The sequence below is a fragment of the Euprymna scolopes genome, chromosome 40 (genome assembly GCF_053919585.1).
Source record: "Euprymna scolopes isolate OS-2025 chromosome 40, ASM5391958v1, whole genome shotgun sequence".
Lineage (NCBI taxonomy): Eukaryota > Metazoa > Mollusca > Cephalopoda > Sepiida > Sepiolidae > Euprymna > Euprymna scolopes.
Window position 1 is genome coordinate 4981076 of NC_136521.1, and position 22818 is coordinate 5003893.

General features: G+C 34.8%; 1 protein-coding gene across 13 annotated transcripts in view; it reads right to left on the reverse strand.

Moving 5' to 3' along the window:
• LOC145265357 (plexin-A4-like) overlaps positions 1-22818 on the reverse strand; it is a 1096693-nt gene that overhangs the window by 515515 nt on the left and 558360 nt on the right. For all 13 annotated transcript variants that reach the window (XM_080121138.1, XM_080121137.1, XM_080121136.1 and 10 more), the window contains one exon: positions 434-534. In XM_080121138.1, the coding sequence (XP_079977264.1) occupies positions 434-534 (101 nt within the window). The remainder of the gene's footprint in view (positions 1-433; positions 535-22818) is intronic.

The window sequence follows — 22818 nt, forward strand, 5'->3', positions numbered from 1 at the left end:
TATAAATCTACACAAGGACCCGTGGCGCAGTCGTTAGAGTAATTGGAAAAATAAATAGTAAAAGTGATATTCTCCGGGGGGGGGGGGGTGAAGGTTCAATTCTCAGTGTGGGCGACCGAAAAATTCAATTCCCGTCATGGCTGAGGAAACAAGGGCATGCTACCCTTGTGAAGTAAATAAATGGTTCCATTCGAAATAACATCCGAATTCCCGAGTTCGACAAAAACATTCTTGAGTTCGACTAGATACACCGGAAGAAAGTCGGAGGTTGCATCGACCGAAACGTTGTGAAAATTACACTCAAGATGAGAACGGTAGTGCAAATAATACGAATGACCAAGTTGTAATCGGCAAGGAAATACTCTTGCGGCAATGCGTTCCATAGATGGTCAGCATCATAAAACAGAAATGAAGGAATAAAGATGAAACTTACTTGTTTTCTAAGGTGCACCAGCCACAATATGGATCCTTGACGCTGATACACTTTTCGCAAGTTTTGTAACGGCTACAATCCTGCACTTGTACTTTGCTTAACTGGAAAAGAGGACAGAAATGACGTTAGAAAAATTGTGATGGCAAAAATAGAGGAAAACAAAGGAGAAAGAAGCAAAATGCGAAAAAAAAAAAAAAGAAAGACGTGAAGAAAAAAAATGCAGAAAAGAAAAACAAAATGCGAAAAAAAAAAATGCGAAAAAAAAAAAAAAATGCGAAAAAAAAAAATGCGAAAAAAAAAAAATGCGAAAAAAAAAAAATGCGAAAAAAAAAAAATGCGAAAAAAAAAAAATGCGAAAAAAACAAACAAATGAAAACGGATGCGAAAAAAAAAAAAACAATATGCGAAGAAAAAACAAATGAAAACAGATGCGAAAAAAAAAAAAAATTGCGAAAAAAAAAACCCAAAAAAACAAAATGCGAAGAAAAAAACAAATTAAAACAGATGCGGGGGGAAAAAAAAAAATGCGAAAAAAAAAAACAAAAAAAAAAAACAAAAAACAAAATGCGAAAAAAAAAACAAAAAAAAAACAAATGAAAACCGGAAATGAAGGAGCCGAAAAGGGAGATTTACTTCAATTAGAGAAAAATAATATTTAGAAAAACAATAAACGTGTTTAAAAAATTACACAAAAGTAAACGAAACCAGAAAGAAAAAAGAAAAAAGAAAAAAAAAAGAGAGTAAAATATAGAGAGTGGAAGGAGACGGACGACAAAAGAGATGGACAGGTTTCAAAAATTAAAAAAGAAAGAAAAATAGAAAAGAGGCGAGAAAATACAGTAAGTAATAATTATATATATATATATATATATATATATATATATATATATATATATATAGAGAGAGAGAGAGAGAGAGAGAGAGAGAGAATGAAAATAAAGGGAGACGGTCAAAAGGAAAAGGCCGAAAAGAAAAGGAAAAGGCCGAAAAGAAAAGGAAAAGGCCGAAAAGAAAAGGAAAAGGCCGAAAAGAAAAGGAAAAAGAAAAAAAAGAAAAAAGAAAAGGAAAAAAAGAAAAGAAAGAAAAGGAGAAAGAAAAGAAAGAAAAGGAGAAAGAAAAAAGAAAACAGAAAAAGAAAACAGAAAAAGAAAACAGAAAAAGAAAACAGAAAAAGAAAAAGGAAACAGAAAAAGGAAACAGAAAAAGGAAACAGAAAAAGGAAACAGAAAAAGGAAACAGAAAAAGGAAACAGAAAAAGGAAACAGAAAAAGGAAAGGAAAACAAAAAACAGGAGAAAAAAGGGGAAAAAAGAAAAAAGACACAAAGGGAAAAAAAGGCCGAAAAGAAAAGAGGGCCGAAAAGAAAAGAAGGCCGAAAAGAAAAGAAGGCCGAAAAGAAAAGAAGGCCGAAAAGAAAAGAAGGCCGAAAAGAAAGGTTTGTTCAACAAAATATGCAATTTAGCAAGAAAAAAAAAAGAAGCATAGTTTAAAAAAAAAAAAAAAAAAAAAAAAAAAGCAAACAAAATGCAAATAAATACTACAGGGAAACGACAGGTTGGGACAGTTAGCGCCAATAAAATACTACGCCTGATCCACATGCGCGTTTATTAATTAACACTTTACCCAACCCGACAGACTAAGCTCCATATCCATATACTTAGACACGCTTTAACACAAAAAGTACTGCTACAATGTTCAATAAAGATCGTGTTAACGAAATAAATACCACTTTTTCTTACTTTATATCCGATATCAAAACATTATGGAATGGTAAATAACCGCTACTCGCAGAAAAAAAAAGAGAAACACACACAAAAAGAAAGTTTTATTCTTTCTCGTTTGGCATAATTTCTAGTACGAAACACCGTGATAGAATCCGAACACACTTGGCGATCTCCGGAAAAATCGTGTCGGTCGGACTTATTTAACGTTATAAATTATTCTATCTCTGGAATATTTATGGTTCGAGGAAGTTTTTTTTTTGTCGGTTTTATCTCCTTCCAAGATAAACACACACACAAACGTTTTCGGTGGAAGTAATTTTCTATCGCAAGTTGTTTGTACAGGCGAGGGATTTGCTAGTTTAGTCCAGTGGTTGTCACCCAGTACACACAATGGTAAAAGAGGGATAAATATTTTAAATATGTTCATGGCAAGTGCTCGTCTGAGCTCCAATCCACGCCTTCTTGCCAGGCTTAAAAACAAAACAAAAGAAAAACTCATCTCGCTGTAGCAGCCATCAACAGTTTAATCCACTGTCTATGTATTGCTAAATATAAACGAAAATTCCATGAACGAAGCTTCTTTTCTAGAACTGCCTATCTATGGAACTTTGTTTCACTGGCCTGCTTTCCAGCTAACTACAATATGAAAAAAAAATGAAAAGAAAAAAGGAAACAGGAAAAAGAGAAAGAAAGAGAAAAGAAAAAGAGAAAGAAAGAGAAAAGAAAAAGAGAAAGAATAAAGAGAAAAGAAAAAGAGAAAGAAAGAGAAAAGAAAAAGAGAAAGAAAAAAGAGAAAAGAAAAAGAGAAAAGAAAAAGAAAAAAGAAAAAAGAGAAAAGAAAAAAGAGAAAAGAAAAAAGAGAAAAAAAGTAAAAAGAGAAAAAAAGAAAAAAGAGAAAAAAAGAAAAAAGAGAAAAAAAGAAAAAAGAGAAAAAAAGAAAAAAGAGAAAAAAAGAAAAAAGAGAAGGAAAAGAAAAAAGAGAAGGAAAAGAAAAAAGAGAAGGAAAAGAAAAAAGAGAAGGAAAAGAAAAAAGAGAATGAAAAGAAAAAAGAGAAGGAAAAGAAAAAAGAGAAGGAAAAGAAAAAAGAGAAGGAAAAGAGAAGGAAAAGAGAAAAAAGAGAAGGAAAAAAGAAAAAGGAAAAAAGAAAAAAGAGAAGCAAAAGAGAAAAACTAGAAGGAAAATAAAACAGAGAAAAAAAGAGAAGGAAAAGAAAAAAAAAAGAGAAGGAAAAGAAAAGAGAAAAAAGAGAAGGAAAAGAAAAATGAGAAAAAAAGAGAAGGAAAATAAAAAAGAGAAAAAAGAGAAGGAAAAGAAAAAAGAGAAAAAAGAGAAGGAAAAGAAAAATGAGAAAAAAAGAGAAGGAGCAGAAAAAAGAGAAGGAAAAGAAAAAGAGAAGGAAAAGAAAAAAGAGAAGGAAAAGAAAAAAGAGAAGGAAAAGAAAAAAGAGAAGGAAAAGAAAAAAGAGAAGGAAAAGAAAAAAGGAAAAAAGAAAAAAGGAATAAAGAAAAAAGGAAAAAAGAAAAAAGAGAAAGAAAAAAGAGAAAGAAAAAAGAGAAAGAAAAAAGAGAAAGAAAAAAGAGAAAGAAAAAAAGAAAAAAGAGAAAGAAAAAAAGAAAAAAGAGAAAGAAAAAAAGAAAAAAAAGAAAAAAAGAAAAAAAAGAAAAAAAGAAAAAAGAGAAAGAAAAAAAGAAAAAAGAGAAAGAAAAAAAGAAAAAAGAGAAAGAAAAAAAGAAAAAAGAGAAAGAAAAAAAGAAAAAAGAGAAAGAAAAAAAGAAAAAAGAGAAAGAAAAAAAAGAGAAAGAAAAAAGAGAAAGAAAAAAGAGAAAGAAAAAAGAGAAAGAAAAAAGAGAGAGAAAAAAGAGAGAAAAAAGAGAGAGAAAAAAGAGAGAGAAAAAAGAGAGAGAAAAAAGAGAGAGAAAAAAAAGGAGAAAAAAAAAGAGAAAGAAAAAAGAGAAAGAAAAAAGAGAAAGAAAAAAAGAAAAAGAGAAAGAGAAAAGAGAAAAGAGAAAGAAAAAAGAGAAAGAGAAAAGAGAAAGAAAAAAAGACAAAAGAGAAAAGACAAAGAAAAAAGAGAAAGAAAAAAAGAGAAATGAGAAAGAAAAGAGAAAAAAAAAGAAAAAGGTAAAAAGAGAAAAAAGGTAAAAAGAAAAGAGAAAAAGAGGACGAACGAGCAAAGAAAGAAAGAAAGACAGTAAAAAAGAAAGAAAAGACAGTAAAAACCAAAGAAACAAAGAGGAAATAAAGGAAATGTCACAAAGGAAAAAAAGAAAAAATGAAACTGAAAAATAAAAAGAAAAATAATATAACATCGTATCCAGTGAAGGAAACTATTTGGAACTTAAGCGTGATCAACAGACGAATCCTTTCAAAATGGCGTCTAAAATAGATTAAAAAAAAAAAAAAAAAAAAAAAAAAAGCGAAAACCTTTTTTTATGCGTTTCAGTTTTGTGTATTAATTGGACCTTTCTTTTATTATCCAATCGTGCGTGATTTAATCACAACTTAATCCAATGTGCAATGATTCCATTTTTTATTTTCATCTCTTAATCTATTTACGAAGATGAGGATTCAATCAAAATTCCAACGCACGCATATAGATTTCATTCCCTGAATCAAACAATTTACGCTCAATGGGCGATCTAACACCACATTATATATATATATATATATATATATATATATATATATATATATATATATATATAGTCTTTGAAGTTTTTAACATTTGAAACCACACAAAAAATTATTTTTTATCATTCATCAAAAAAAACATCTAGTCAGTAAGTCATTTAATCACCTGCAATCACTGCATCAACTCTCAAATTTACTATAATACCAATTTTTATATTTTTTAAGGGATCATCAGTTGTTTACCATGAAACACTGTTTCGGGGATTTAAAAACAAAACAGTGTATTACATCATGGCTCCCCAGCAGTGTTGATCAAACACCACCACCCTTAATCTTAGGAAGAAGACAAGTTACAAAATTTTTTTTCCCCAATTTCCTATTCTTAATTGTAATTACTAACCTTTTCATAGTATAAAAATGAATTTCTTACCTGTGCGATTCATCAATTTCCACATTTAAAATGGATACATTTTTTAATTTTATATATATATATATATATATATATATACTAGCAAAAGTACCCGTCGTCACTGGGTTCAAAAACAGCCTACAGAAAATGGACTGATTTATGAAAGTATAATAGGTTATGAAAAGGAAGGGTTGTAAATTTGGGTTGAAATTTGAAGCAAAATATGATGAAAGTAAAAACAAAATATATAAACCCCATACGCCATACCTGTTCACACTGAAATACTTATCACAATATTCTGTGGATCTATATTAAAAACCCTTGTTAAACTTTATGACATTTCCATTCTATGGAGGTTAGGTGCGAACGAACACCCCACAATTTTATTATACCATCCCTATTTAAGTTAAAACATACTTATCAAAGTATTATTATTTACATCTATTATCAAAAACGCTTATAATCGTTTGTTTTTAATTTTTTATTTCTATACTTTGTGGACCAGGCGCGAACGCAAACCCCACAATTTTAATGAACGACGGTTCTACCAGATCAAACATACCCATTCCTGTGTCTCGATACATCTTCTATCATTATATGTGATCAGTTTTTTAAAATAGTCAACCATATAGGAACCTATTCGTGACCAGACAGACACACACACACACACACACACATTCAGCTTATTGAATAGCACGGAATTATTCTGTTTTACAATTTTCCTTTTTATCTTCTCCAATCTCCGAATAGTCCTTTTTGTGTTTTTCTCAAAATTGTATATATTGGATCCATAATCGCGAGCGCTTTCGACAGAAGTACTTCTATCATCCTCAGGCACATTGTAGAAATAAAATGTAGGGATTGTTTTTTTAATTTACTTATATATATATATATATATATATATATATATATATATATATATATTTCCTAGTCACGTGAAATGTTTGGGATAAATGTTTAATAATGTATATATGTGTTTGTATATATATAAATCTATTTAATATATGCAAAAAAAAAAAAAAAAAAAAAATTCGCCCACTTAACTTGTGACAAATTACCACGTGACTAGGAATATATATATATATATATATATGTATATATGTATATATATATATAAGTAAATTAAAAAAACAATCCCTACATTTTTTCTACAAATATGCCTGAGGATGATAGAAGTACTTCTGTCGAAAGCGCTCGCGATTATGAATCCAACATATACAATCTCGAGAAAAACATAAAAAGGACTATTCGGAGATTGGAAAAGATAAATAGGAATATTGTAAAACAGAATAATTCCGTGCTATTCAATAATATTCGTCTAAATGAGAAAATGCTGCCTAAATATACATTTATATATATATATATATATATATATATATATATATATATATACACACACACACATACACACCGTTCGTTGTATAAGCTAACCGTCAAATGAGATGAGGTACAAAATTGGAGCAAATTTTAATAAAGTTATCATATATCGGTCGGATAAGACGACTGCTAAATCATGAAACCATGTTTGTTTAGCCTAGGCTAGAGATTGCAACTTCCGGTATCTTATAATATGTTTTTTTTAAAGACGATTTTTTTTTTTTTTTAACTTATACGCCGAAATATATATATGTGTGAGACTCTCACTGAGGGAGAACACTTCTCAACCTATATACTCAACTAATTTGTGACCTAGAGATTTGAAATTTGGTATATAGAGTTTTCAGACATGTGTTTACAGGTGTGCTTCGGATTTTCACGCGATCGGTATCATTTTGAAGGTCGCCACTTCAGACGACAAATATAAAAAAATTGGCAAAAAAAAAAAAAAAAAAAAAAAAATTAATTCCTTCACCCTAATCTGGGTACTTTTATACAAGGCGGATCGATTTTTTCGCTGACATTTTTTGCAAGTCATTAAAGCCTCACGTTCACGAGGTCGCTTAAAACGCGTTATTTCGACCGCCGGTGACGTCACAACACGGTAGGCACATCGGTAAAACATATCACTGAAAGATTAATCCATACAATTCATTTAACGTTATTTAGGAGTGTTTTTTTAGCTTATGATTTAATATTCTTTTTTATACTCATGGCCTTCCATAGTTCGCTTGTGCTATTTCTTGTTAATGCATCGATTCCGCCCCTCCGGAGGAAGCGAATCGCTTCAATGGTTTCAAAACACCGGGTTACCATTCTTTTATTAGATGGAATTTATGTATTTACGCGCGATGCCGCCGAAGATTAAAGGTCTCCCGTACTTTTAAGAAGTAATAGCAGGAAAAATTAATGGTATCAAAATTCCTGCAACTCTGCGAGGAATCCGCTTAATGGTGACACGAAGCGATTCTTTATGGAGATCACAAATTAAAACATGAGATCCGAAAATTTCGGAATAGGATTTGATTTTAAGTTTTCGAAATCGCCATCTTAAAATTGAGCTAATTATTTGTTGCGGAATGATGTCTTGGATTTATTTCAGGGTGAGAAAGATTTATAGAATCGCGAATGAAAGATGCCTCCATGACCTTTTTGTGTACATCATAAAAGAGAGCGTTTAGAGGCGTTTATTATGTACTAGTGAAGCTATCCGGCGTACTCCGAGCCTGGGGATAAAGGATAAATGAATAAAACATCATTTTAAAACCAGTTGTCGCTATCTTTCAAGAGAGAGATTAAAAGAGGATAAGCCGGGAAGACAAAAGGGAAACAGGGGAAGGAGAGAGAGAGAGAGAGAGAGGAGGATAGAGAGAGAGAGAGAGGAGGATAGAGAGAGAGAGAGAGGAGGATAGAGAGAGAGAGAGAGAGGAGGATAGAGAGAGAGAGAGAGAGGAGGATAGAGAGAGAGAGAGAGGAGGATAGAGAGAGAGAGAGAGGAGGATAGAGAGAGAGAGAGAGGAGGATAGAGAGAGAGAGAGAGGAGGATAGAGAGAGAGAGAGGAGGATAGAGAGAGAGAGGAGGATAGAGAGAGAGAGGAGGATAGAGAGAGAGAGAGGAGGATAGAGAGAGAGAGAGGAGGATAGAGAGAGAGAGGAGGATAGAGAGAGAGAGAGGAGGATAGAGAGAGAGAGAGGAGGATAGAGAGAGAGAGAGGAGGATAGAGAGAGAGAGAGGAGGATAGAGAGAGAGAGAGAGGAGGATAGAGAGAGAGAGAGAGGAGGATAGAGAGAGGAGGATAGAGAGAGAGAGGAGAGAGAGAGGAGGAAAGAGAGAAGGGGGGGAGGGAGAGAGAGAGAGAGAGAGAGAGAGAAGTGAGAAAGAGAAGATGAAAAAAATAAACGAAAAAAAAAAAAACGAAAATAAAAGGACATTAAATAATTCGGCCCAGTTAATATGTACCTAATTTTTACGAATCATCTAAAAATATAAACCAGCAAGGGGAGATAACTCTTTTCAAATTATTAGAAAAGTGTCTGAAGAATCTCCAAAACCCCCACCCACCCCTGCAAAAAATTGATTTCTTTATATATATATATATAAAACTGCAGCAAAAATATGCACAAATAAAAAGTAAAAACTAAATCAACTCCATTGCATCCTGGACAACGCCGGACATTTTAATATTATTCCATTGCACACCGCTTTCTTTGATGATCTACCCAACTCAAACATGAAATAAATATTACAATTCTTTCTTTTTTTTTTTAACTTATTCATAGAGTTTGCAATGGGAGGGAAAAGAATCTATTTGCATAATTTCGCATACGAGGGGGAATCTTCCACAGCATCCGTCATCACGCGGCGGCCATTTTGAATATTCAATAAGATCAGTTCGCATCGTTTTCTTTTACGTCCTTTTTTTTGGGAGCATGGAAATTCCTCGGCGTTCCATTGATGTACGGTTTGTCAGGATCCCTTCCTACCAATTATTATTAATAAGGTCCCTAACCCCTAATTTCAGATAATGCATTCCACTGATCGCAAAAGAATCGCAGAAAAATGAAATTGGAAAGGTTTCGCACTGTAGTTTACATCCGCAGAATTTAATCTCAAAAGAACGAGAAGAATAACTTCTGAATATTCAGGAATTTAAAAGATACAGAAAACGGAATATTCATTTCGATATTTTGAGGCAGATTCCATCAAAGGATGGAACGTAATGGGGTTTCTTTCGAAGGCTCAACGCTAAAGAATGCTGACCTATCTTAAAATTAAGATTTGAGTAAATTCTAGATAAGTAACTATAATTTAAAAAAATCGACATAGTTCGTAAAAGCCATAGATAGGAAATTGGCCAAAATTTATATTAGTGGCCTGGCAAGGCCACAGGGGAGACAATCGAAGTAGCAAAACTGAAACTGCCTGCCAGGACACTATATATACAAATGTAGGCAAATTTTGGCATGTTTTATGGTTTTAAAATATTGGTTCTTTTTTCATCAATTGTCATAACATTTAAACCATAGAATAGCATTATAATCTGCAAAATGCCTGCAAATTTTCATGTAGTTTCGTCCCATAAAACCAAAGATATGAGCATTTCAATATTCAATTTGGCTACTAGTGTGTGCATATTTTTTTTTTTTTTTTTTTTTTGCATGGAGTTCACCACTTATCAAGGCCCAATGGACACTCAGGGATAAGGGCTATTGTGTGTACAGTAATCAATGGGATAGTGTAGCAATAGTATTGGAGAATTGGTAAGGTGTCATTACTTAGGGGGGGTTCATCATGAATTTGTTTGTGTTGGACTTGAAGACATCCAGGTTGAAGTCGGGAGGGAAACAGGCAAGCGGAACAGAGTTCCACAGGCGTGAAGTTCTAAGAAAGAAGCTTTGTTCATGGTATCTACGTTTTGATTTAGGCACAGATAGGGTGTGGGGGAAATTATTGACGGTGGTTTCAGCTAGTTGGGTGCTTTTTTTTAAAGATTGGCGAGGGGAAACCAGAGAATGGAGCTCAGACGAGCACCTGCCATGGAAATAACGATAGACCAATGACAGGCTCGCTATGTCTCTTCTGTGGGAAAAAGGTTGCAGGGTAGAGAAAAGGGCATCCCCACCAAGCCACAAAGTCTATTTTGTACTCTGTCAATGCAGGATAGGCTGTTTTAGCAGCTCTCGCCCAGATGTGTCAGCAGTACTCCATCTTTGGACGTACTTGGCTCTTATATAGATAGAGAATTGCATCATTAGTGAGATATCTTCTGGAGCGGTAGAAAGATCCCACCATTTTCCCAGCGACCTTGGCCACAGACTTGATGTATGTGTTCCATTTAAGATCAGGTGTAAAGGTCAAACTCAGGAGCTTATCAAAACCTGGGGCCTCCCTTAGACGAAAGCCACCCATTTCAATTGATGCCAGATGGGGATCTAGGTAGAAAAGTAAATTTGCTCGTCTTTGATAACATTTATTTGCTGCGTATTTATATTTTTCGCACTCTCCAATGAAACGTCCGTGCGTGTTTGTGTGTGTGTGTAGGGGGGGGGGTATTTAGTTCTCTCAAACTGCAAGTACTTTGACACCAGGATCGGAAAGTGGGATTGAAAAGTACTTAACCCCTTTGGCATTTCCCAGTAAAGCCGCCTCAGGCGATTAACAATAAAGTAACCCCTTCTAAAAGAGAGAAGGCAACGCCTGGGAGGGTGGACCTCGTAAAACTGCATAAAACTAACATCCCACCGAAAAATCAACAGGGACCAGATCATTGCTGATTGTGCCCCACCCCCACCCCGAGGATAGAAATCCCTATGCGTGGGTCTCGCTAGGAAATAGCTTCTGCGTTTTCGGTTTACCCACTTGTTTGAGATCTGTGCGTAGAAGCAACAGGCACTCGGACTATGGGGGAGAGGGGCAGATTCAGTAGACGTTTAGTTGCAGACCCTTACCCAAAGGCACTAATCCAATTCTTGCCCCATCACTCGAACAAACCTTACATACACACACGACCGACTTTTCATCTCCCCCCCCTAAAAGGGGACGAATGAATGACGTTGGCAGACATGTTAGTTAGTAGTCAGGCTGGGGAGGAGATAGGGAAGGTGAGGGGAATAGTTGTGGAGAGAGTATGGGGCTATTGGATCGCACATAGGGGAACGGTTGGGGCTTTTTTTTTTTGTTAAGAGTAGTATAAAGTGGAAAGAAGGTTTTAGGGAGGTGGGAATAAAGGGGGCAGGGTGAGGGGGGTATGGAAACGGGCATTAGGGAACGAGGACGCGGTTAAGAGTGAGAGAGAGCTATGGAAGGGGCTAAGTAGAATAGAAAGAAAAAAAAAGGAAAAGTAACAAGGAAAGCGGGGCGGGAGGAGGGGATATGATTTTAGGGAGAGGGCTTTTGAGACTTCAAGAGTGGAGGCGGGTAATAGCAGGGAGAGGAAATGGATTTGGGGGTGTTTAGCGGAATAGAGGGAGGGGGTGATGGGTTGAAAATTGTGCAAAGGAGAAAAGGGAAAGGAGAAAGACTTGGCCATTGGAAAAGAAGTAGAAATAAACTGGACATCAATCAATGCGTTTAAGAAGGAACCCTTCTCCCCTCTTCTGCTCTCAGTGGGCTTTGCGAATAAGGAGGAATCAGGGGTTCGGTAAGGTGCATGTTTGGGTGTAGAGGGGGGGACGTCTGATGCACAAAGTCTGCATCTATTCAGAACCCCATCCTCCCCTCTTTTTTTTTTTTTTTTTGCAGTGGAATTAATGTGTACTTCTTTCCGTGAGTCATAGTACGGGGGGGGGAGAAAAGCTAAAGAGAGGAGAGGGTGCTTAAAAAGGGGACCAGGCAGTCGAAAACCCGTCCGCAAGACAGCATGAGGTATATAACGAGGGAACCCAGAGCTAATGGTCAGCTCCTAGATAAAATAAGCCAGGGGTATTAAAATAATAAAATAAAAAAAAACAAGTCCCTGACACATCGTTATCAGCATGGGTCATATTAAACGTAATCAAAGCTATAAAAAATGATTATGGGCCAATTCAGTGAGTAATGCATTCTGTGTTCATCTTAATGCAACTGCGCACAATTAGCTTTGTTAGTTTTTAATACACGCAGTTAAATACATCCGCCTGCATCAACCTCGATCTGATAATTTATGTATTAGAAAATATGAATATTGGTAATCACGCATATTAACTTGGTCAAGCCATTGCTGGTTATCAATGACATGACATGCCATAGCAAATAAATTTCAAAACCCAAATATAAAGGTTCGCATGAGTTTGAATATCCTATATAATAAGTTTCATTCTGTAGACAAAAAACTGACAAAGAAATTTGATAGGCAATTTTTTAAAACAAATATGTATACGCATATATACATATAGAAAGAGGTTTATGTTTACTATAAACGTTTTACGCAAATATTACATAAGTATAAATCATGTAGAATATCTGCATGAATATAATTACACGTAATCTATAAATATAAAAGCAAAAATGTATGTATGTGTGTTCGCTTTTTCTGTGTGTCTACAAAAGGCTTCTTTCAGAGAAGCGGTCGCTCGCTTCACAACTTTTAAAAACTTTTTATGTTACATGATAAGGGCTGTCCCCTTTTCATGTAAGTATGAAAATAGAGATTAGTTTAAAATGAAAATGAAATAGCAACAGACGGAATTCGAACCTCGTAATTCAGTTTTAGAAATAGATTACGTGTGAGAATTTAAAAATGTAAAACAAACATTTGTTTAGAATATAGATAAATATTTCAAGGAAAGAATGTTTAACTCTCAAGTTTGTTATGAAATTTTAAATTGAAAGAATGCAGCTTATAAGATAATGTTTTTAACATATTGGAAAAATAGGTTACTGAGAAATAGGAAAAGTTTTGGACACGTATGTCCAGAACACGTGAAAGAAGGCACATGTTTTAACATGTGTATGACGTCATGGAAAATAGAAAGTTCTAGGAATAGAGAAAAAAACTTTGGAGTTAGTCAGTCAGTGAAGAAACTCAGAGGGAGTCAGTCGTCTAGGGAGCGAGACGTCACGTTGAAACTAAAATGTGAGACTTTGAATTCTTGGTGATGGAAACACGGCCGTGTGACGAAATAAACCATTATCTCGACTTCACAATGTGAATCTACATCATGTCTACACAATGTCCGAACTGTCTGAACACTATGTCATCACTCAAAGAGCTTCACATAGCAACACATCTATTAACCTAAGAGTTAATAGTTGGCCGGACATGCATGGATTTCTCAATATAGGAAGTGAGAGTTAGTTAGTTAGAAACAGTCAGTGAGAAACTCAGAGAGGGTCTGGGAATTCGAACGTCTAGGAAGCGAGACGATCACTTTGAAACTAAAATGTGAAGCTTTGAATTCTTGATGATGAAAACCACGGCCGGTCGTGAAGAAATAAACCCATTATGTGTTTTGATAAAACGTCGTCTTGTGTTTGTGATTCTTACAAAAAGGTAAAGTGAATTGTTATTATATGTCTGTGTTATAAAATGTCGTGACATACACATCTCATATCCACAATGTGAATCTACATCTCATATCTACACTAAGACTGTCTGAACACTATCTCCTCACTCTAAGAGTTTCTTCTTCTACACGTCTAAGGAATGAACATTTTAATATATAAGAATCTCTCCTAACATGAACAATCTCTCTAAGTCTTACAACAACATCTCTCTCTCTCTCTCTCTGAGTCTTTCAACATCCCTCACTGTAAAATTCTTCTAATAAGACTCTTTCTAACCATCTCTTCCTAAGACTCTCTTTTAATAAAACCCCCTATATAACATTTATATCACATATAAATCGTAATATCTCACAGTTAACAACGAAGCTCGCCTGTCTATTTGATTTGCTCGATTATGGGAAGAGATATATTCAACATTTGTCGCTCGCCGCATGTAGGTTAGTCTTTTTCCTATAACACCTTGGGGGTGGGGAAAAAAAGCGTTCAGTAGTAAATGAAGGTACTATCCCGCAGTCAAACTTGACCTCATTAGCTCATTAAAACGGGCACCTGCTAAATCCAAGTAATTAAATAAATTCAAACGTGTTTCCGTTAGCATCTCGCGGTGGAGCAATGGTTAACGTCACACGTTTTTTTTTTTTTTTTTTTTTTTTCACACTTTAATTTACAACTTTGCCTCAACGGTTCGGGTTCGATCCTCATACTTAATTTTTTTAACCCCCCCCACACCTCCAAACACCCGGGCAACGCCAGGTACCCCTCGCTAGTCTATAATATAAATTTCACCTGTCTGTTCAAATGTATGCATGCATGCATGCATGTATGTATGTCTGCCTATAACTTTCGACAGAGGCGACGGATCTTCATGAGATCGGTATCATTTTGAAGCTCGACCCTTCGGACGACAAATATCGATAAATTTGCTAAAAATATTAATTCCTTCACTCTTAACTTGGCACTTTTCTACAGGGAGGAGTCGCTTTTTTCGTAAATATTTTCGAAAGTCATTGCCTCTGTTTGATTGTCTAGCCTTAATTTAAACCTACATCATTTTTGGTTTGGCGATGGACGCAACAGCAAAGACGTCACGTTTTTTGTTCACATTCTTTTCCTCCTTCGTGGTATGGGTTCGAGCCTACCTGCCTGCTACCACTGTTTTTTTTTTTTAATTTTTTGCTCAACACACACCTTCAAACACCTGGGCAACGCCGGGCACCCAGGCTAGTAGCAAAGAAATAATGTTAGCCAATATGGTGACCACGTCCAATTACGTTGCACGATTTCTTGTTAGTTTCATTTCAACATTGTCTTCAAAGATAACAGCAATATTCGTAAACTCATTGTTTTTTCACATAAATATGCTCCTAAACTTTTACACTTTTATTGGTACAAAAACTGTATAACGCTTTAAACATTATATAAGAACAAACCCTATGGGGCCCCTTTCACTAATAAACTCATCAGGAGTTAATCGTTGGTTTTGAAAAATACAAAAGACGAATCAAATTAACACGTAAGAGCAAATACACGGAGATATACGAAAGAAAGAAAAGGGCAAGGGGGAAGAAAAGGCGAATGAGAATTCGTATGAAATATATATATATATATATATATATATATATATATATATATATATATATATATATTAGTGTTCAGTGATTAATCGGAATAAGAAATCGAAACTTTTTGTAGTATCGGAATTGGAAAAAAATTGTCTATTTTTCGATGCCAACAACGATTCCTTTTGACTTTTTTTTATTTGATTTTCTATAAAAGAAAAATATTCCCCTGCTGATAGTAACACTAAAATAATGAATATATTTTAATTTTAAACTTTTAGTAAAACTAAAATCGATAAATCATCCCTTACAAGTGTGTCTTTATGCTTGAGAAAATATCAGCACATTTAAAATGTGTTTTTATGGAAATCGTGAAAAATAACTTTATAGTTTAATATTTAGAGATTTATAATGAATTGGAATCGGTAGTTCAATACGGAATTGGTAATTGTATCGGGATTGGAAAAAATATTGGAATCTTCCCATCCATAACATATATATACAATTAAGATATATCTCCGAATAGGCCCAATTATCAAACCCGAATAGGCCCAATTATCAAACCCAAATAGGCCCAATTATCAAACCCGAATAGGCCCAATTATCAAACCCGAATAGGCCCAATTATCAAACCCGAATAGGCCCAATTATCAAACCCGAATAGGCCCAATTATCAAACCCGAATAGGCCCAATTATCAAACCCGAATAGGCCCAATTATCAAACCCGAGTAGGCCCAATTATCAAACCCGAGTAGGCCCAATTATCAAACCCGAGTAGGCCCAATGACAACCAGAATAGGTGTAGGTTTAATGAACTCCTTTTGTCAGCAAAGTGACGGCTTGCATAAGAGAATTGAAACCGACTCCAAAATCTTGAAATGATTCTGAGAGTCAGTCAGGTGCAGCAATCTATTTTATAGGCATGGGCACAAGCTGGATTTTCTATTAAATGCTGGCCAATGGCAGATCCCAAAGCAGAAGGGCGTAAACGATGTGGCTTGTCTAGTCTAATTTCTGCCGGTACATGGTGGTTAATCCGGGTCTGCAAATATTTTTACGGTACTTCTACAGTTTAAAGACCGTTTTTCCATGAGTCTTACTCAGCAATGTTTTTCTTATTGATTTAATGATCAAATAAATTTTATTTAACTTTGGATTATCAATAGTTATATATATATATATATATATATATAAGGGTTTTAACACTAAATGAGGAACCCCTCCCTGGACATTAGTCATCTATCTCTGTCCCGAGCTATCTGCTGCCATGTGTTGTATGAGGTCGTTCTTCCATCTCGTTCTTGGTCTTCCCTTTGACCTCTTATGTTCATGAGGTGTCCATTCCGTTGTTCTGATGGACCATCTGTTATGTTGTCTGGCTACTTGACCTGCCCATTTGTGTTTGTATGTCTTGATGGAAATATTGATGTTAATAATTTTTGTTTGATGGTAGATCCAGATGTTTGTCTTTCTGTCTTGCAGAGTGATGTCCACCATTATCCTTTTCGTCTTCCTTTGTGCCACTGCAAAGATTTCATTTAGGGGGAGACGTCAAGGCCCATGTTTCACTATCGTAGACCATCACAAGTAGTATATATTCATTGAAGATCTTTTTGATTGCCATAATTGCTTTTCATGATATTTTCCACTTCCCCAAAAGCTGCCCAACACTATTTATCTCAGGGAATAGAGCTCCATCCTTCGTAATTTTCTTTCCCCAGTGGATATAGCTTTCAACTTTTCTCCTCCTTGCAACCTCTATCTCACAGAAGAGATGTTGCGAGTTTGTCTCTGATGTATCGTTATTTTCATGGAAAGTGTTCGACTGAGCTTCAATCTATGGTCCTCCCTCGCCAAACTTTCACAAGAAACACTCGTCTAGCTGTAAACACTATCAATAATTCCCCCCACTCTTTATCTGTGCCTAAACCTAATCGTAGATTCCATGAACAAAGCTTCTTTCTTAGAACTGCACGCCTGTGGAATTGTCTTCCGTTTTCCTGCTTTCCGGCTGACTACAATATGGTTGTGTTCAAGTCTAAAGTAAATAAGTTCTTGATGAGCCGTTCCATATAAGTTATCAAATTTACCAAATTTTCATTACTAATGATTACTATATTGTCCAATTTCTACTGTACACTCTTTAACCCTTATCCTTGAGTGGCCTCTGGGCCTTGATAATGTGGTGATGCCTATGTAAAAAAAAAAAAAAAAACTTCTTCAATGGTCTTTCCATCGACAATTATTGGCGACTTGGCAGCGTGCTGGTTTAACATCACCTTGGTCTTCCCAAGACTGCATACACACACAGAGTAGAACACCAAGATACGGTGTCCCTAGGATACTTTTCTCAGGTTAGGATATGGAATACAATGTTTTTCAGACCCTTGTTACGGTATTTGCCCCGCCTTACGGTGGTTTTTATGTTGAATATATACATGTGTATTATATACTGTACTCTATTTTATTACCAATTTTTAATATGTACTGTATAATATTTTGCTTAAGCCCTGCTATACGGCGATTTCACCAACCCTGGAATGGATTAATGCCGTATCCCAGGGTTCTACTCCCATAGATTTCGACGTATAAGCTTCCATCACAACTAAATTGTCTGAAAATCCACTGATTATTTCTTTATAATGGTGAAGGCTTTTATATATATTATTCCTTAATTGGAATTTTTTCTATATGGAATTCAAACAAACAAACAACAACTAATAAAGATGAGACTAATAGTCCGAAATAAAAATAAAATTAACATAAAAATGCTCATCTCAAAATTAAAAAAAAATTCCAATTAAGGAATAATATATATATATACACCAATCGGTACGGACCCGACTATGGAAGATCAGATAATGAATAAATGTGGATTTATAAGATCAAAGAATCCAACCTTGATCGCCCTTCGGGGCCCGTGGCGCAGTTGATAGAGACGTTGAATCTCTACGGTTCCAGATGAACATTGTCTGAAGATAGCGGTTTCAATCCCACCCAAAGCGTGCCAGAGGTAATTGGTCAAAAATGTGGTGAGACGACGACAACTACGGATGGCAGTGATGGCTGAGAATGCAGTTAGGAGATTCGAAGTTCCTATCCGTCGCGGTTACCACCTGACGAAGGCCAGAGGAAGTTGGCCGAAACGTTGTGAACCAATAAAAACAAACAACAACAACTAATAAAGATGAGACTAATAGTCCGAAATAAAAATAAAATTAACATAAAAATGCTCATCTCAAAATAAAAAAAAATTCCAATTAAGGAATAATATATATATATATACACCAATCGGTACGGACCCGACTATGGAAGATCAGATAATGAATAAATGTGGATTTATAAGATCAAAGAATCCAACCTTGATCGCCCTTCGGGGCCCGTGGCGCAGTTGATAGAGACGTTGAATCTCTACGGTTCCAGATGAACATTGTCTGAAGATAGCGGTTTCAATCCCACCCAAAGCGTGCCAGAGGTAATTGGTCAAAAATGTGGTGAGACGACGACAACTACGGATGGCAGTGATGGCTGAGAATGCAGTTAGGAGATTCGAAGTTCCTATCCGTCGCGGTTACCACCTGACGAAGGCCAGAGGAAGTTGGCCGAAACGTTGTGAACCAATAAAAACAAACAACAACTAATAAAGATGAGACTAATAGTCCGAAATAAAAATAAAATTAACGTGAAGGCTTTTGTAGAACCAACCGCATTTTTTGCTTTTGCTGCTAATCCCCGTCGGTGCAGATGCCACAAGACAAAGCATATATATATATATATATATATATATATATATATATATATATATATATATATATATATATATATTGACACACCGGTTCTCACCAGATCACCAAGTTAAGCAAGATGAGCCTGGCTAGTACCAGATGGGTGACTATTTGAAAAGGCTAAGTGCTGTATGTACCGCATTGAGTCATAAAAATTTCCAGGTTGGTATCTGGAGACACATTAATTCACTGGGGGAGATGCACCCTCAGTCTTCATTAAGATATGCATCTAGGATAAGGTAACTAATGTACAAATTTGCGTTTATATATATATACTAGACCACCCGTGACCCGTTGGGTCAGTACGTTATATTAGCTATGGAATTCATGTATGAGCGTGACACTTGTGGCATAAAGAAAATAGTTTTTTTTTTACATAACAGAAGCATTTCTATGAAAGTATATTAAAATGAAAAAAGAATATAGATAGATTTCTATGAGTCGTTCTGTTTATTATAATTGTTATTTTTTTTTTAAATTACAGTTACTGAATTATAAGTGGTTGGTCATACTTATAGGTAAATATGCACTGAACAGGTATCATAATCCTTATTATAGTTAAATTCAAATTTTGATATATCATCTTTTAAATGAAATTGTTAGTTGAAAGTACAGAATAATAAAAAAAACACTCTCCACATGTTAATAATGGCTTTTTAAATAGAAAATGAAAATAAAATGTAACTTTTTTCATTTAATTTAAGCAAACATTCAGTACCCATTGTGTAAAGGAAAACACTATTTAATGTAATAGAAATGTGTGCATTTACCGATTCAGCTTTCCGTTTGGAAATGTAAGCAGACGACTTTAAAAAACATGGGAAGAAGAAAAAGAAATTTTTTTGTAATAACGCCCTCTAGTAAAAAGGTCTGCATTAGTTAAGGGGGATAACTCTATCCAGTTTTACATCGCTCTCTTTTTCTCTCTCTCACACATACACGTAACTATTTCTCGCGTACGTAACGAAAACAGAGGGAGTAGGAGTGTTGAAATCTATTAGAGGGAAAGTGAGAGGTGTTTTCTTTCCATAAATTGTATAGGGTAATATTTCATATTATTAATAGATTCATAGATAAATAGATTTTATAATATATATTATAATTATCTATGAATCTATGTATTATTTGTATATATAAATAACTATTTGATCAAATTAAATGAAATTGTTTGTATTAAAAGCGATATAAAAATTCCGGAATTGGAATAACGGATTGAAGACGTTGCTATTTACGCATGCGCAACCGGATGTTGAAAACCGGAAATCTGATTGCAAACATACAAGATCAATAGACTTTTAGTATTATATATATATATATATATATATATATATATATAACTACTTAATTTACTCAAATAAAATATACGAAAGTATAGATTTATGCGTAAACATTAAGTATTTACTTCAAAAGTGCTCAATACGTAGGTAGAGCTAGTTAGTGAGTTATAAAATGTATAAAATAACAAAAATAATAAAATGACATTCACCGGTAGTCGAATGGAAAATAATAATAATGTAGGAACCTAGACGACCCATGTAGATTATGCCTTCATGAAAAATTTGCTATCCTGTACTTTAAAGAACCCCAACATCTATTAAACTGTAGAAGAGAAATATCAAACAACTGTGTTCACAAGATAAAATTTACTCTAGGATAGCGATACAAAACAATTTTAAAACTAACAAAAACAATAGAAAATAAACAAATAAATGAATTAAATAAACAAATATACATAAACGATCACACATATGTATGTATATGTATATATATATATATATATATATATATATATAAACTAACGTTAATAAAAAAAAAAAAAAAAAACACTAACCTAGATTTAAAACAGATCAAGAAACTAAATATCCAGGCTAAATAGAGCACACACAAAGGAACAGGTCAACTAGAGGTCAAATAGGCCTTTGTCTGATAAATGCATGCTCATTGGCTGATAGGAAGGGCGCGGAGGATACTAGAAAGCTGATTGGCTAACTAAAATCTCAATAGAAGATGCGTATATAAAAACGACAAACAACCACAGAATTCGCACATAAGCCTGAAGAATCCTAGAGTGGATTAAACTCGGAATAGTCAGTGAAGCTTAATCGCCATATACATTTTATAACTTACTATATATATATATATATACATGCGTAGATTCTGATATTAAAATCATAAGATCACTCTCGGTCGACTTGAATGATATTTACGGTTTATTTTAATGTTAATTTCAACTACATCTCTCGCCGCGCTTGTGTAAATGGAAACAATATTCCTACATGATGTACAGTGAAAAATAAAAAAAAATTACATCCATCAACGTTTCGTCCTTATTTCCAGACTTTCTCAAGATGATTAAGGTGAATAAATAACATACACGTACAGGCCAGGATCAGAGTGTAGTATCTGCTCTGATGCTATACTCAAGTTGATCTGTTCTTAGACAATGGAGTGGGAAAACCTATACTAAAGTAATTTCTTTTATTTTTGCCCTACTTTCAGAGCGCCCCTCTTTGGGGAGCTGGTCCCTCCCTCTCATTAAAAACGACCTTGTGTCAAATTTTGCTGTCGTGGGGAAGCAAATAAATACGTACAAGTACTTGTATGTAAGAAAGCAAGGAGGAGGGAAAGGAGGGGGAGGAAAGGAGGGAGGGAGAGGGAGGAAAGGAGGGAGGGAGAGGGAGGAAAGGAGGGAGGGAGGGGGAGGTAATGCGCGAGATGGGCTTTCCGATTAAGATAGAAAATGGATAAAAAAAAAACAATTATGGGTAGAAAGAAATTAGCGAAGTAAAAAAAAAAAATAAATAAAATAAAAAAAAAAAAAAAAAAAAAAAAAGCAAAAGAAGTATTCCAAGAATTTTAAAAGGGTACCTTCGGGGTAGACGTCTTCGAGAGGACAGAGCATGAATCGTCTTGTCTTACATTTTTTTCAAACACTGACGGGATCAACACAAAGACGATGTCTAAGAACGACGTCGTTTGTCTGTAGCCTAGCGGCGGTGTAGACGTCGAGGAGGATAATATATAATGCGGAGAGGGTGGGGGAGGATAAGATGATGGTGGAATCATTTTAAAAGGTAAGGAAGTGGGGGTCCGAAGTCATGGAGAATGGTTAGAAACATAGAACTGGATAGATAAGCGACAAAGTTGTTCAGAAAAAAAAAAAAAAATGGTTCTGCTTCGCCATATTGACAAAAATAGTTACTTGAATTTTCATAAATCTTTTTTATGTGTACATTCTAGTTGAGGTATCCGCCATGCGCGAGGTTTCTCTAACCTTTTTTTGAGTGTCAATCGAAAAGATTTTAAGCAGTAGCAGTAAAAAATAAAATGCTCGTCAAGGGAGTGAATTCCATATAGAAATGTTAATTTCATTTGAATAAAATACGCATCAAGTGCGTTTGAAAGCTAAATCACAACGTAATATTACGAAAATAAATATTTTACTTGTTTGAAATTTATAATATAAATATATTTCATAGACATAATCCATCCTCGGTATGTTATTTTCTCCCCCCCTTTTCTTCTTTCTTGCCATGTTGTAAATTTGGAGAAAGAAAGTCTGCTTGTAAAGAGCCGCGCGTTGTTTCTAGCGGTTGTATTTTGAAATGTTGGAACAGTGCGTAGGCAACGCGAGAATAACGTCAAGGGTATGAGTTCCATATAGAAACGTTGATTTGATTGGAATAAAATAAAATACACATCAAATGCGCTTGAAACTGAATCACAATGAATATTAGGAAATAAACAAATATTTTACTTGTTTGAAATTTGATTTGGTTTCAAGCGCATTTGATGCGTATTTTATTATATTCAAATTAAATCAATGTTTCTATATGGCACTCGCACCCGTGACGTAATTCTCGCGTTACCTACACACTGTTCAAACATTTCAAAATACAACGGCTCAGGTACAA